Below are 17,554 nucleotides of genomic sequence, written 5' to 3'. Positions count from 1 at the left end.
AGGTCCTTCCACAACATTTCGATTGGATTAAGGTCAGGACTTTGACTTGGCCATTCCAAAACATTAACTTTATTCTTCTTTAACCATTCTTTGGTAGAACGACTTGTGTGCTTAGGGTCGTTGTCTTGCTGCATGACCCACCTTCTCTTGAGATTCAGTTCATGGACAGATGTCCTGACATTTTCCTTTAGAATTCACTGGTATAATTCAGAATTCATTGTTCCATCAATGATGGCAAGGCGTCCTGGCCCAGATGCAGCAAAACGGGCCCAAACCATGATACTACCACCACCATGTTTCACAGATGGGATAAGGTTCTTATGGTGGAATGCAGTGTTTTCCTTTCTCCAAACATAACGCTTCTCATTTAAACCAAAAAGTTCTATTTTGGTCTCATCCATCCACAAAACATTTTTCCAATAGCCTTCTGGCTTGTCCACGTGATCTTTAGCAAACTGCAGACAAGCAGCAATGTTCTTTTTGAAGAGCAGCGTCTTTCTCCTTGCAACCCTGCCATGCACACCATTGTTGTTCAGTGTTCTCCTGATGGTGGACTCATGAACATTAACATTACCCAATGTGAGAGAGGCCTTCAGTTGCTTAGAAGTTACCCTGGGGTCCTTTGTGACCTCGCCAACTATTATACGCCTTCCTCTTGGAGTGATCTTTGTTGGTGGACCACTCCTGGGGAGGGTCATAATGGTCTTGAATTTCCTCCATTTGTACACAATCTGTCTGACTGTGGATTGGTGGAGTCCAAACTCTTTAGAGATGGTTTTGTAACCTTTTCCAGCCTGATGAGCATCAACAACGCTTTGTCTGAGGTCCTCAGAAATCTTTTGTTCATGCCATGATACACTTCCACAAACGTGTTGTGAAGATCAGACTTTGATAGATCCCTGTTCTTTAAATAAAACAGGGTGCCCACTCACACCTGATTGTCATCCCATTGATTGGAAACACCTGACTCTAATTTCACCTTCAAATTAACTGCTAATCCTAGATGTTCACATACTTTTGCCACTCACAGATATGTAATAGTGGATCATTTTCCTCATAAAATAAATCTCATCTCATTATCTCTAGCCGCTTTATCCTGTTCAACAGGGTCGCAGGCAAGCTGGAGCCTATCCCAGCTGACTACGGGCAAAAGGCGGGGTACACCCTGGACAAGTCGCCAGGTCATCACAGGGCTGACACACAGACACAGACAACCATTCACACTCACGGTCAATTTAGCCCATGTTTACATTAGACCGTATCAGCGGATCATCAGATTAACGTTTTTAAATCGATTAGTGTGCACACAGCAACACCAATACACAATTTGCGTGCACACAGCAATACCAATACACGGATACGCTCGGCTCCGCAGGCATCCTGCACTCCAAATCACTCCGCCCTGAACAGCGAGTGCCCTCTGGAGGGTGCGCACTCCGGCCTTGCGCAGCTCACAGAGCGCGCGAGTGAAGTGAACAATCTGTGATTCGGGACTGAGCCGCTGTGTGTGTGATCCCAGCGCATATCACTTACCACTTGCAAGTGGAAGGATGGCAAGCCTAAAGACAATCATAACTACACAATGGGCAGTATTTGCATCTGTATTTGCAGTATTTTCATACTTTTATACTCTTTAATGAAAGGTGATACAAGGCGGAAGTCCGCGCCGTTTTTCAGCAGTCGCGTCACATGACCAACGCCAGCGAATCAGGAAGGTGGATGTCACAGTGACGTTGTCCAATGAGACACCAGATAGAGCTCAGCACAGCGTATCCGTGTATTCTCAATGTTTACACAGCACCGGAGCTGACACGATCTGGATTGAATACGTGGACCCTGGCGGATTCCCGTTTCCCGGCGTTTCCAGGCGGTTTAATGTAAACGGACAGTGCATCCGCGAAGAAAACGAGACAGATACGGTCTAATGTAAACGTAGCCTTAGAGTCACCAGTTAACCTAACCTGCATGTCTTTGGACTGTGGGGGAAACCGGAGCACCCGGAGGAAACCCACGCGGACACGGGGAGAACATCCAAACTCTGCACAGAAAGGCCCTCGCCGGCCACGGGGCTCGAACCCGGACCTTCTTGCTGTGAGGTGACAGCGCTAATCACTACACCACCGTGCCACCCTTCATAAAATAAATGACCAAGTATAATATTTTTGTCTCATTTGTTTAACTGGGTTCTCTTTATCTACTTTTAGGACTTGTGAGAAAATCTGATGATGTTTTAGGTCATATTTACGCAGAAATATAGAAAATTCTAAAGGGTTCACAAACTTTCAAGCACCACTGTATTTTTGAAATCCACTGACTAGTCAGTGGTTTGTCTGGAGAACCACTCTTTTAATGGGTGTGAAAAATTATATTTACATATAAATGTTTAAGGGCGGCACGGTGGTGTAGTGGTTAGCACTGTCGCCTCACAGCAAGAAGGTCCGGGTTCGAGCCCCGTGGCCGGCGAGGGCCTTTCTGTGCGGAGTTTGCATGTTCTCCCCGTGTCCGCGTGGGTTTCCTCCGGGTGCTCCGGTTTCCCCCACAGTCCAAAGACATGCAGGTTAGGTTAACTGGTGACTCTAAATTGACCGTAGGTGTGAATGTGAGTGTGAATGGTTGTCTGTGTCTATGTGTCAGCCCTGTGATGACCTGGCGACTTGTCCAGGGTGTACCCCGCCTTTCGCCCGTAGTCAGCTGGGATAGGCTCCAGCTTGCCTGCGACCCTGTAGAACAGGATAAAGCGGCTACAGATAATGAGATGAGATAAATGTTTAATTCGGCTGGCTTAGGGCCATGTGCACCTGACACCAGTCTGAACTATTTCTTTGGGATTTATAATCAGTAGTCAAGCACAGTTCGATATTACCCAACACGAACAGACCTATTCATCAAATAAACAATAACTACAACTTTTCATTGCTCCAAAAGTACTGTGGCCACAAAAGTCGGACACTAACAGATAATATAAACAGAATGCTGCTCACAGCATGTAAAGTCCTGTAGGAGGTTATTGTTGCTTTGGCAGCGGTAATATGTTGCCTATCTAACATAGTGGTGTAATATTCACTAACAAACAGCTTGAGTGTTCATCACAGCCTATACCACAATTTACAACAAGAATGAAAAAAGTTTGAACATCTTTTCACAGTGCTCTGTGTTTGACATACTATTCGCTATGGTAATCAGTAATTATTCATCTTTGAAACTTACAGATGCTTTTGGCGATGTGTTAACACTGCTGTAGTTTGCTCAAGTCACACACAGGTTTTACTTTTAATGACAGAACACTGATCTTAATCTACCAAGTGGTGTATCATATGTAAAGGGCTTGCAAAACACATGATGTAAACAAAGGTATATGATGCACAATATTATAATCATCAGCAACAATAACTGAAATATTAGATATTATTCTACGAGCAATCGCATGCTCTGATTGGCTACTTTACTGCTAGGATATCAGCTCATATACCGTGAGTAGAGAAAAATAAAATGGCGTCGCGTGTTGCTGAACCAACCGAGGATGAAATAAAAACTCTACTCGAAAACAAACCCCCCAAAAATACAAAAAAGTAACAAAATATGGAATGAAAGTATTTGCTGGTAAGAACATATTTTTATTTTTCAAGAATTATTATTATACCATTTTCCACAAATTGCTACTGTCACTTCACTGGTTTGTTTACATTCTTCATCTTTAAGCATTAAAATTTGTTGAATTTTTTTTAGACGGCTTCAAAAGCTCAAAGAAGTTTGAAAATTACATAACTGAAATGTCCAAGGAAGAATTAAATAAATGTCTAAAGCTATTCTATACCTCGGCACGACAGCAAGACGACACTTTCTACAAAAAACACTAAAGTCAATTTGCGCAGCCATCGATAAGATTTTAAGAAGTCCGTCTAAGCGGAAATTATTTTGTTGGGCGTTTTGTATAAAGTTTTTATTTATTGAATTTGCAAAATGAAAAATGCTCTGTTTCTCAGAATCCAGTGAATGTGGATAGAATAAAACAATTATTCCATTCAATCTCGTCGTACTTGGCTTATAGCTCATGTACAACTCGATTTCATGGAATAAGGGCCCGTTTACACGAGGACGCTGTCGGGTAAAAACGACTAAATATTTTATCGGAAGTGCCTTTCGTCTACACGGGGACGGCGTTTCCGAGGCTGAAAAACGGAAAAAATTGAAAACGCCTTCCAGAGTGGATAAGTTAAAAACAGCCCCCGTTGCATATCCGTCTAAACTACCCAATACGCGAAACTCTGCTCGGATCTGCTCACGTCGGGTACGCGTTTACGTCATACATATGTCATGTACTGTACATGCCAGCCCGGGAAGTAAGAAAGTAAGTAAAAAAGTAAGAGCATGTCTGATTACATCGATCCAACGGACCTTCAAGCTGCTCTGGCAGCTTTAATAAACGTCCAGGAGTCCTTCGAACATCTATACCGAATCTGCACATATACCGTTAATGAACAGAGGCGGGTATAGTATGCTCTTACTTTTTTACTTACTTTCTTACTTACCATAACCAGAGTAGTCAAAGTTTTTGCGGCGCAGATGTGCAGATCAGACAAGACGGAAGACGTTGCGCATGCGTGCAGACATAGCGGAGGTCTTTCACAGCACCACCTAGCCGCCTGGCATGCACATCCAATTGAATTCCACACATTTATGCGTCACCGTATAGACGCAGATCTCCTCCTTGAAAACGGTCGTGTAGACGCGGAAAAAAGTGAGAACGAAAACGGACTTTTGCGTTTTTGTTTCAGACCGTCCCCGTGTAAAGTGGGCCTAAGTGTTAACTATTTGTGACAGAAGACTGTCGATAAAACATGCACTACTCCAACAGATCTTAAACTTTTTTTTTTTGTCTAAAGCCTCCTGTGTGTATGATAAAACATTTGAAGCTACAGCAGCTCTTGGTTGGACTGTTTCTGCTACAGAGTTAATGAGAATATGTTGGCAGTGGTGTTACCTGATAAGGGCAGGGGATGTGATACTCTCGGCAGCGATCCTGTACCCAGGTGATCTCCCACACTGGACGGTACGCCTGTTCATACAGGTAACAGCCCAACACTGTCAGCAGTGGCACCAGGTAAAGAACGGAGAACACGCCAATACGGATCATGAACTTCACCAACTTGTCCTGGTTCTCCTTTTCTAGAGGGATCTCCATGCGGATCCGGTTTAGGGCCACAATTCCAGCAAGCAGCAGAGACACACCGACCAGCACGTCCAGGCACAGCGGAGCCAGCACGAACCAGCGCAGTGTGTGTACGTCATACAATCCCACAAAGCATACGCCACTGATGTTATCACCCTCGATCTTATTCATGGCCAGCAGCGCTACAGTCAGCACACCAGGTACGCCCCAAGCACTGGCATGGAACAGCAGGGCTTTCTTTTCAATGGCCTCACTGCCCCACTTGGGCACAGCAGCCAGGAACCAAGTAATTGTAAGGATCACCCACCACACGCTTCCGGCCATGGTGAAGAAGTAGAGCACCATGAAGAACAGAGTGCAAGCTTTGTTATGGGACCCCTGAGTCACTGTCGAGGCTTTGAACTGGGCTGGGCTTGCTGCATTACATGCCACACGCTCCTCCAGCAGAAAGCCCAGGAAAAAAACTAGAGACACCATCATGTAGCACACAGCGTAGAAGATGATGGGCCGCTCTGGGTAGCGGAAACGTGTGACATCGATGAGGAATGTAAGAAACGTGAAGAGTGTGGCGGACAAGCAGACGATGGAGATAACGCCGATGAAATAGCGGGCGAAGGTGAGCTCTTCTCGTCTGAAGTACATGTTGGGGCAGGGAGGAGAGCAGTCACGCACACCCAGGAATGTGTAACCCAGCTCAGGCTCAATCTTCAACTCACGAGGACACCAGAAACCATAGTCTCGCTGCACTGTCATGGGCAACTCGTCCGAGGCGTTTATAGTGGTCAGCATGTCTACAGCACGAGGATACGGCTCATCACAGTCTGGGAACCTTGAGTTGGGGACATAAAATATGACATTACTGTAAATGCACATGCAGAAATCCTTGTCCGTCTGTTTAGTAATGATTAGTGCTGTCAAAAATGTCGCGTTATTAACGCGTTAACTTGATTCAATTTTAACGGCGATAATTTTTTTATCGCGAGATTAACGCTCTGTGACATGATGTAGGTTTTTCATAAGCTTTTGAAACTGCCAGGAACTTGGAACAGAGACTTTGCTTAGAAAAACGATAGCAGCTAGCCAGGCCCCGCACAGCCAGAATCCTCTGCCGTCCTCCCTCAAAGAACCAGCGCGGGCAGGGCGCGCTAGTAGAGATGGGATTTATGGCTCTTTGATGGGATCCGCATCTTTGTGATCCGTTCTTTGAAAAGAGCCGTTCCAAAGACTGGCTCATTTGGCTCTTTTTAAATATTTATTCAGTTTTAAGAAGACAGCGTCTAAAGAAGCCAGATCCCTCTGAACTGTAAACTCAATGCTATCCCAGAAATCCTTCCTGTAATATGCAAATTTGGCCGCCTCTGATTGGACAGCGCGACGCATCAACAGGCAGAAAGTGTAAAAGTACAAAATGTGTTAAGTGAGCTGAAACAGTAAAGATCAGATTCAATGCAATATTTATCAACGAACAACTTAAACTTAATATAATGGTGTACTTTATATTATAATCAAGCATGTCAAGCCTACCGTCACTGTGTAACCTGTCTCTCTGATAGACTAACTCAAGCAGTAGATTACTTCACTCATGGTTCTCTTGTTAGTCTCGGGACGAAGAGCCCCGGTGCTCAGCTTAGGTTTCAGTTTGCAATGGCTGTGTCAAGACGTGTTATGCTTTGCAATAAGAAAAACATTGGTACAAAACAAGCCCATTCACTTTTTTATGCTGGTAAGAGAATTACAATGGTTTTTCGTGTGACAAAAATGTGCAATTAAATTGCGATTAATCGCGAGTTAACTATGACAGTCGCGACATTAATCGCGATTAAATATTTTAATCGCTTGACAGCACTAGTAATGATATTTGAAGGAAAGTTTGTAAACAACCTCATGGTATATGTGTAAAACATTATACATAATATATTTCCAAGTTGTGCAATGCCCTAGGGCATAGGTGGCCAACCCGCGGCTCGCGAGCCGCATGCGGCTCTTTGCCTGGTGTCATGCGGCTCTCACCTTCACGTCCAAGTTGGTGTTCGTTTGTGGTTTTATGTGCGTTTTCGCTTCACTGCAGTTAATTACGGTTATTTTATTAAAGGTGCTTCGCTTGGTTTCATTACGGTATTTTCACATCATGACAAATGCGCAGGTGCGTGAGATGAAATGCTAAATTTCAGATCTCAAAATGGCAGGGAAAAAATGCACTTCAAAAAGAAAATATGAAGATGAAAACAGGACGTTTTTAACAGAGTGGCAGGATTTATATTTTTTTCGTTGAACGTTATGGCAAGCCATTCTGCCTTCTATGTCAGTCGTCATTGTCGCATTTCAAGGCTTCAAATCTTCAGCGTCACTTCAGCTCACTACATGCTAAAATCGACCAGGACTTTCCGAAAGGGAGTGAACTTCGTAAACACAAGTTAATCACGTTAAAAAGTCAATCACAAAAGCAGGTACAGCTCTTCAAAAAATTTACAAAACAATCAGAGACAGTAACACATGCATCATATAAACTGGCTTGGAACATTGCTCGGGCTAAAAAGCCATACAATGAAGGGGAGTTCGTTAAAAAATGCATAACTGAGCTTGTACTGTTTGAGGAAATTAAATTAGCACTTTGTAATTTCCATTTTCCCACTGACTGTATTTATTTGAATACTTATTTATTTGAATGCAGGTCTTGTGCAGGTCATGCAATTGAGAATTCAAGCTGAATCAAAATGGCTTTTGCATTTTCGATGTTAAACAGGTAACTCCAAAATGCACTAGAATACAGGAAATTGCATCTAAGAAATCCAAAATTTTTCGGGGGAGGCCCCCCGGAATCCCCCAATGGGGGGAATCTCCACATGTAAACAATGTCTGCCTTTGTGCCCCACCTACAATTTTTTTCACCAGTCGCCACTGTTGAAAATGACTGGCCTGTGGTCTTGGTACTGCAGTAAATGTATCATTATCATGTTGGTGTGGGGCATTGGTTAAGTTGGAGTGTGACATCAATGTGGCTGTGTGTGTGTGTGTGTCCGCGCGCGCAGAAGGAAGGGTAATATTTGTGTGCCCATGTTCATGTGCCGATGTGGCTCTTTGCCGTAACACAGTAAGAATTGTGGCTCTTGGGCTCCGACTGGTTGGCCACCCCTGCCCTAGGGGTTTGAACTCCATTTTGAATAGCTTTAGCAGTCTCTCCTCCAAATGTGACGTGCATCTTGGAAAATGCTTTTGTTAGTCTTTGTTCTTTAAGACCGGTCAACTAACTGGTCAAAGCTGACAACTAACTTGGAATGAATAAATAAAAAAATGTTAAATACTTTTTTAAAATAAATAAAACATTAAATAAATATTTTACTGCAGAAATACAGCATTTTATTCACATGTAAATTGTTCTTCTAGGTCTGTATTATCTCAGTTGTGTATTTTTACTCAAACAATTCCCTAGAGTACTAATAAACATCATCAGTCATGTCAGTATTTCATGAGACCCAATGACCTTTACCTGCTGCACTCCATCTCCTCAAGCCACGACACACCAAACATATCCATTAGCTTGTGACAGTCTCTCTTCGAGTGGATACACAGGCTGCGGCAGGGCAGCGACATGCGGCCATACTCCGTACACACGGGGGCGTAGAGCGCACACAGGAAAGGCCTCAGGTCTGGAGAACACTGCAGGTTCACCATGGGGTGAAAGAGCTGTGGAGAGAGAGGAGTGGAGGATGAGACTCTGCCAAGAGCGCGGCGACAGAATGACAGTTCTCATAACAGCTCGCTGCATGCCGTCAACGCCACTTCAGTGGAACTAATCAAACGAGCTTGGGAAACATAACTAGGTCTTTTCTGTTTTGAAATGAAAAAGATCAACCACGTAAGATGATGTGTTCAATATTTCTAAGCCAAGATATACAAGTTTGCCACTGCAACAAACATTCATTCGATTTGAAGACACCACTCTTGAGTTTTATCAGAAATCACTGTGTCTTGCAGAGGTACACAGAGAGAGGCAGCCATGCAAGTTGTCCTCAGTACTGTAATCCTATGCCCGTTCCTGAGGCTCGCCAGCCTGTGGGTGGCTCTGACTGTGCTTTTGTGTCCCCAAGGAGACCAGTGCATGCTGGGAGACAGAACAGCTGCAGAGCTGGGCATTAACATGCAAATCCTTGGAGAAGCAAACAATGCCCTTCCACCTGGGGCCAGCCAATACACATGCACTTCCTGCTGGGGTCTGGCCCTTTATCACTGGCTTGCTGACTGGGGGGAGAGGGACATGGGCACACACGCGAACAATGCTTTTCCCTGCCTAGTGCTGCTTTGAATGTGTCAGAAGTTTTTAATACTTCAATGTAACTATCAAATAAGCAATCTAACTTTTCACAATTTTTTATTTAAAACAGACTCACAGTGCTGTAGTTTTTGCCTTTAGACAAGTTCTTGTCTCATCTCATCTCATCTCATCTCATTATCTCTAGCCGCTTTATCCTTCTACAGGGTCGCAGGCAAGCTGGAGCCTATCCCAGCTGACTACGGGGGAAAGGCGGGGTACACCCTGGACAAGTCGCCAGGTCATCACAGGGCTGACACATAGACACAGGCAACCATTCACACTCACGGTCAATTTAGAGTTGCCAGTTAACCTAACCTGCATGTCTTTGGACTGTGGGGGAAACCGGAGCACCCGGAGGAAACCCACGCGGACACGGGGAGAACATGCAAACTCCGCACAGAAAGGCCCTCGTCGGCCACGGGGCTCGAACCCGGACCTTCTTGCTGTGAGGCGACAGCGCTAACCACTACACCACCGTGCCGCCCCTTTAGACAAGTTAATATGCGCAAACTAATTTGACTTCAATGGAAAGAGCAATGCAAGGACATCACAGAGGACTGAGGGTTTCCATCACAAACAGGCTAAGGCCACATCCACACGACAACGGCAACGTGATGTTATTTAAAAAAAAATATCGCCTCCAAATGGGCAACGATCAGTAGAAATCAGGTCCATATGGCAACGCAACGCTTGCTGAAAACGATGCAATACACATGCCACACCTCTAGGGGCGCTGTAAGACGGTCCCTTCGGACACACCAGAACAACCCATACGAAAAAGAACAGTAAAGAACTTATAAGAGTTTACCACTGTCTTAGTAGTAAATCCTTATAAATATAAATAAATATATATATGCCATGTATGATTTACTCCTGAAAGTGGCCCATTTTGCATTTTCCTCATACAAATTTATGAAAATCTAGTATGTATGAAGTGAACATTGTGCATGGTTTTTACAGATAATGTGTATGATGAATTACACCGTCTTTGTATGCTTCATGTAATGTTTGTAGTTTTAAATTATATTTTACAGTTTAAAATGTACATGCCTTTTATATGTAAATCCAACACAAACATATGTGGATTTACATATAAAAGGCATATACATTTTAAACTGTAAAATATAATTTAAAACTACAAACATTACATGAAGCATACAAAGACGGTGTAATTCATCATACACATTATCTGTAAAAACCATGCACAATGTTCACTTCATACATACTAGATTTTCATAAAAAATTTGTATGAGGAAAATGCAAAATGGGCCACTTTCAGGAGTAAATCATACATGGCATATATACTTATTTATAAATCCTTATAAGGATTTATCCTTATATTTATAAGGATTTACTACTAAGACAGTGGTAAACTCTTATAAGTTCTTTACTGTTCTTTTTCGTATGGGAATAGAAGTAAGGACGCATGCGCATAAACTATTATGCGCGAGACTTCATATTAGCCACAAAGTCAGGAAAATCTGTTCGTAAAATTACATTATAATGACCAAATACAATGAAAAGTATTTTTCCAGTCTCACCTGTGAAAGGTAATCCCATGTGATCTCGTTTGGACAGTAAACCTGTTGGTACAGTTAAACGCAGCTAATCTTTATTCTCCGCTTTGACCTTTCCAATATGGCGGCGAGGATGACGTACGCGGAAGGCGGCGTCTTTAATGGTCCGGAATAAATTGAATGCTACACGTTGATGGATTAATTTGCTGTTTCTCACCTGTGAAAGGTAATCCCATGTGATCTCCTTTGGACGGTAAACCTGTTGGTACAGTTAAACGCAGCTAATCTTTATTCTCCGCTTTGACCTTTCCAAAATGGCGACGAGGATGACGTACGCGGAAGGCGGCGTCTTTAATTGTCCGGAATAAATTGAATGATACACGTTGATGGATTAATTTGCTTTTCTACGCCCTTTTTTGAGGAATGTACTGTAGGACTTAAACCATCATCTGAAGAGGTGAGATCGCTCCTTTTTTCCCCTTATTTTTGCTGGCGGGATTGACTCTGCCCTAAGGGCTATTCTCTCTCTCTCTCTCACTTTGCACCAGGCATTACACAATAAATATTCACAGTGAAAATATTTTGTAAGCGCGTTTCATGAACCAAGTTATAGGATTTCTTGACAACTCGCATCGCATCGCAATGAGATCATTGGCACTACTGGTGTTAAGAATCAGACCATTTTATAAATGAATATTTTGCTGTAGAGCTGCAGTGTTTGTACAATTGCATGTTTTTGCTTCACTATTACTGTCACTATTCTGCTTCTTGCATTACTACTGTGAACTAACACTGAGCATAATAATAATAATAATAATATCCAAGCTCGTGTTTCACTCTCACTAGTGCTCTGTAAGGCTTTTTCCTGGTGATATTCGTTACACTTCTACCCGGCGTGAAGCATTCAGTCATGTGGTTGTGACGTCATCGTAAACAAATCCGTTTTACTCATCCAGACGACTTCACAACGGCAACGTTGCCAGATCTTTCCACTCTGGAACCCGTTCTCAAAAAGATTGCGTTTTGGGCACCCAAAACGCCGGCGCCGTGTGGACGCCAGGCCTAAACGATAAGCAATTGTATCGGAGTCACCTGAATCCGTTGCCGTGTGGACAGGGCCTAATTCACAAATGTAATAATGGATTGTGTGTTGCCTGTTTTTAAAAAGGCTCAGTCTAGCCTTCATCTAGCTAATAGGTTTGATAACACATTGCTTAAAACAGACAACACAAAGATGTACACGACAAACTAAATATGGCCTAATGGTTAGAGAAGCAGCTTTGGCACCACAAGGTTGCTGGTTTGAGTCCCTGGACCAGCAGGAATGGCTGAAGTGCCCTTGAGCAAGGCACCTAACCCCCAACTGCTCCCCAGGCTGCTCTGGCCATGTTGTATGTCACTCTGGATAAGAGCGTCTGCTAAATGCATGTAATGTAATGCAAAAGTCACTGAAGGAAATCGATTTTTTTTTTTGGACCAATAGCATATGTAATAGATATACATAGATGAAGAGTTTTATTCAGTAATGTATGAGGCTATACACAGATAAACCATCAGCATGTACAAAAACAAATACAAAAAGTGTGATCATGCCAGTTGTTTATATTTTTTTCTGCCATGGGATTGATTTAGGTATTGGGAATTATGATACTATACTTGGACAGGTTTTTAAACATCTTTTCTCAGCTGTCTTTTTTACAACAAGGAATGCAATGCACCAAAACCATCCATCCATCCGTTCTCTGTAGCCGCTTATCCTGTCCTACAGGGTCACAGGCAAGCTGGAGCCTATCCCAGCTGACTATGGGCGAGAGGCGGGGTACACCCTGGACAAGTCGCCAGGTCATCACAGGGCTGATACATACAGTGCGTTTACATGCACATAGAGAAAATCGAATTTCTGCCGTAGCTCGACTGAAATTGAAGTTCTAAATGCCATGGATACACCTTAGCTCGGCTGAAATCGAAACGAACTGGATTTCTCGTAATCGAGCTACGCGACCTAGATTATGCGATTGTAGCCGAGCTACTTATGGCCCTTTTCCACTACCCTTTTTCAGCTCACTTCAGCTCGCTTCAGCTCACTTCAGCCCGACACGGCTCGCGTTTCGACTACCTCAGAACAGCACGACTCAGCTCGCTTCAGCCCTGCTTAGCCCCTAAAACTCGCACGGTTTTGGAGTGGGGCTGAAGCGAGCCAAACCGAGCTAAGTGAGGCTGGGGGCGTGAGCAGACACTCCCCTGTGCACTGATTGGTGAGGAGGAGTGTCCTCACATGCCCACACACGCCCCACGAGCACGCTGGGATCTGTAAACACCGCAAACCCGGAAGAAGAAGAATTACGAATTATGAGAATTTCTGAAGCCTTATGCGCCTCGCCTCATCTATACGCTCTTGCCAGTATCTGTTGGCGTTGTCGGTGACAACAAGCCACAGAACCAAGACCAGCAACACTAACGACTCCATGTCCTCCATGTTTATTGTTTACTATCCGGGTCGTGAGACTACCGCTTAAAAGATCATTGATGTCACTGTTTGCGCCGCTTAACGACATCACGTGACGTCCACCCACTTTCGCTAACTCCACCCAATGTGTCCACCCACTTCCAGCCAGCACGGTTCAGCGCGGTTGTAGTCGAAATGCAACTCCAATAGCCCCGCTCAGCTCGACTCAGCCCAACTCAGCACGGCACGGCTCAGCCCGACTCAGCCGCGTTTGTAGTGGAAAAGCGGCAATAGTGCATGTAACGCTATCGAGCTACGTAGTCGAGCTACTTACTTCCCTTCCGGAAGTGACGAGTGACGAGACCACAAGCGGGAAACACAACAGCCTCGGTCGGCATGACAACAGTAGTAGTAGCGAGCAGCAGAAGAGGTCAGGAGGAACAAGGAGACAAAAAACAAAAACAGTTGAACTTTTTGTGTGTTTATTAAGACATAAGTTAAATTGTAAGCAAAAAATGGACTTTAGAAAAATATACAATTGTGCAAAATAAGTTGTCTTACAAAACAGTGGTCTGCGCAGGACAGTTTGTAGCCAACAGGTGGCAATGACATGTGGTGTGAATGTAAGGTGGAAATCACTCCTCTTCTTCATGACGACAACCGGAAGTGTACCAACACGATGGGGCGTGTAGCGCCACCTGTGGCTCAGGTGCACAATGTACCTCACACAATAGCTCGATTTCCTTGTGTGCATGTAGGATTGGATTCCTCTGGCACCCCTGCTGGGACCCTTAGCTCGATTACCGACAGTAGCTCGATTTGGATGTGCATGTAAACGCACTGATAGAGACAAGCAACCATTCACACCTACGGTCAATTTAGAGCCACCAATTAACCTAACCTGCATGTCTTTAGACTGTGGGGGAAACCGGAGCATCCGCATGCAGACACGCGGAGAGCACGCAAACTCCGCACAGAAAGGCCCTCGCTGGCCGCTGGGCTTGAACCCAGGACCTTCTTGCTGTGAGGCAACAGTGCTAACCACTACACCACCGTGACGCCCCTGCACCAAAACCATCTGACCCTAAAATTAAAAAAAAAAGGTTTGAAAATAACTTTAAAATTCACAAGACAGGAACAAGATGTCACATGAATATTTAAAGCAGGTGATGAAACATTTAGTTAGTTAGTTTCTGAAGTGGTGAGATTAAACAAGGATCAAAAGACAATCACAACGTGCCGCTTTTTACGCCCAACAGACGCAGCTGTGGAAACGGACAGGAGAGTGCCGATTCTTTCACTCCAGTCATGTCATACTGATTTTGTCATTGCCCTGCTCTCTCAGTGCCAGCTCTAGTGGTAAAGTCTGTAAGTGCTTTCTGCTTGCCAGGCTGAAATGCTTGAATTTACAGGACTGCTGCTGTTGAATGTTTAGTGCTGCTGAAAGCTGTATGTGGATTATTCATGGACCTGGGACTGAAGTAGCGCACCAGAGTAGAAGAAGCATACACAAAACAGCATGACGTTTTACAAAACTGATGTTCACTTGTTTGACTTGTTCACTTTACAAACATGCAGGTCAGAACACATATGAATTCAAGGTGGCGTCACATTAAAAAAAAAAAATCAGAGACTTTCTAAAACATTTCTAACCCACTTCCATTTTGACATCTCATCTCATTATCTGTAGCTGCTTTATCCTGTTCTACAGGGTCGCAGGCAAGCTGGAGCCTATCCCAGCTGACTACGGGCGAAAGGCGGGGTACACCCTGGACAAGTCGCCAGGTCATCACAGGGCTGACACATAGACACAGACAACCATTCACACTCACATTCACACCTACGGTCAATTTAGAGTCACCAGTTAACCTAACCTGCATGTCTTTGGACTGTGGGGGAAACCGGAGCACCCGGAGGAAACCCATGCGGACACGGGGAGAACATGCAAACTCCGCACAGAAAGGCCCTCGCCGGCCACGGGGCTCGAACCCAGGACCTTCTTGCTGTGAGGCGACAGCGCTAACCACTACACCACCGTGCCGCCCCCATTTTGACATTAATGTGTAAAATCTACTATCTTTCTACTTGTATCACCAGAACACAAGCAGGAGAGACTGTAAAAGAAAATAATTGAATGGGGTATTTAAGGCATGTCAGGTAATCATTCTCCAGGGTTAATGGATGCATTGAAAGAACAACAAATGGGAAAACTATTCTCTCTTTTTTAGGCCTGGGGCTGAGATGCTGACATTTACACTAACATCACTGTCAGATGAAAGATCACGCCACTGCGTTTAATAAATAAAGATGAAAGGTTTTTAACTCTTGGGACTCACAAGGCAAAGACAGCAACTGGAAAATATGAAGAAACAATCCTCAAAGTGCTGCAAATCAGATGGAGAAAAGATCAAGAGAAGTTCTTCCCCATCCATCAACTCAAACACGGGGGGAAAGGCACACGATTTCAAAATTAAACTGTGCTACATTTAGACAAATGCAGCTTAGGAGATGAGCATTAAACAGAATGGAGCAGTAGCTCTGGACCTGTTTCGCCAGCACAAGTTTTCACTCGTGTGCACTCTTCAGGCTTTTAAAGAGGATCTGGCTTCAATATTTCATATGTGTTGTGGGTGCAATACATGTGCGAGTGCTACACAGTGTGTGTTCATTAAATCACTGGTTTGTGCATTTTGTGCAGAAAGTGGACCTGAGGGGAGAGTGAGTAGTGAACATCTCACCTTCCCCTGCTCACTCTGTATCTAGTGTGTATCTGTCAATCCTGCCTCCGCCAGACAGAAGCTTGTGAGTGGTTGACCAGCTCCGAGAGTGGAAGCCTTACAGACGCCAGAGGGCACATTCAACATACTGAAGCCTCTTTTTCTGTCAGAGAGCATTACAGTACAGAATGCACGCAAGAGTTTACTCTCAGGCACACAGGAAAATAATGCTTCTAAATAATGAAAATCTAACTAGAATTAATGAATGAATTAAATGAATGAAATTGATTATAAAAATTTGCAACCAGTAAATAACTAAATCAAAAATGTAACTGGCTTTAAAAATGCAGGAATTCTCTTTGGCACTGATGTGAAGATTCAGGTACAAATCAGCTCTTGGAAACATTTTGGAGAATTTGCCACAGTTCTTCAGCCGAAGTCCCAGACACCCACCATCATGTTTCTGCTGAAAAGTGGTCTATTATGCAACGTTAGATTATTTAAATGATGGCTAAAATTATCTGGAGATAACTGAAATGTTTTTGGAATGTCTGGAAATCTAAAGTTGATCCATCACACTGATCGAGAAGACTATACTGTATAAACAAAAACGTCTTTGCAAAATGTATATAAAATATTATATATATTCCAAAGAGTGGTGTAGTGGTTAGCACTGTCGCCTCACAGCAAGAAGGTCCTGGGTTCGAGCCCCGTGGCCGACGAGGGCCTTTCTGTGTGGAGTTTGCATGTTCCCCCCCCGTCCACGTGGGTTTCCTCTGGGTGCTCCAGTTTTCCCCACAGTCCAAAGACATGCAGGTTAGGTTAACTGGTGACTCTAAATTGACCGTAGGTGTGAATGTGAGTGTGAATGGTTGTCTGTGTCTATGCGTCAGCCCTGTGATGACCTGGCGACTTGTCCAGGGTGTACCCCGCCTTTCGCCCGTAGTCAGCTGGGATAGGCTCCAGCTTGCCTGCAACCCTGTAGAAGGATAAAGCGGCTAGAGATAATGAGATGAGATGAGATTATTTAAATGATGGCTAAAATTATCTGGAGATAACTGAAATGTTTTTGGAATGTCTGGAAATCTAAAGTTGATCCATCACACTGATCGAGAAGACTATACTGTATAAACAAAAACGTCTTTGCAAAATGTATATAAAATATTATATATATTCCAAAGAGTGGTGTAGTGGTTAGCACTGTCGCCTCACAGCAAGAAGGTCCTGGGTTCGAGCCCCGTGGCCGACGAGGGCCTTTCTGTGTGGAGTTTGCATGTTCCCCCCCCCGTCCACGTGGGTTTCCTCTGGGTGCTCCAGTTTCCCCCACAGTCCAAAGACATGCAGGTTAGGTTAACTGGTGACTCTAAAGGCCTCTGCATGCTCTTGCGACAA

General features: G+C 44.0%; 1 protein-coding gene across 3 annotated transcripts in view; it reads right to left on the bottom strand.

Annotated features, from left to right (window-relative positions):
• Window positions 1-17,554, bottom strand: part of fzd3b (frizzled class receptor 3b) — a 56,578-nt gene that overhangs the window by 16,139 nt on the left and 22,885 nt on the right. For all 3 annotated transcript variants that reach the window (XM_060934431.1, XM_060934432.1, XM_060934433.1), the window contains 2 exons: window positions 8,658-8,854; window positions 4,982-5,999 (listed from right to left, as the gene is read on the bottom strand). In XM_060934431.1, coding sequence (XP_060790414.1) covers window positions 4,982-5,999; window positions 8,658-8,854 — 1,215 coding nt within the window. The remainder of the gene's footprint in view (window positions 1-4,981; window positions 6,000-8,657; window positions 8,855-17,554) is intronic.

Source organism: Neoarius graeffei, chromosome 11 (genome assembly GCF_027579695.1).
Source record: "Neoarius graeffei isolate fNeoGra1 chromosome 11, fNeoGra1.pri, whole genome shotgun sequence".
Lineage (NCBI taxonomy): Eukaryota > Metazoa > Chordata > Actinopteri > Siluriformes > Ariidae > Neoarius > Neoarius graeffei.
Note: the sequence above shows the minus strand (reverse complement) of the source record. Positions and strands in the feature narration are given on the sequence as shown.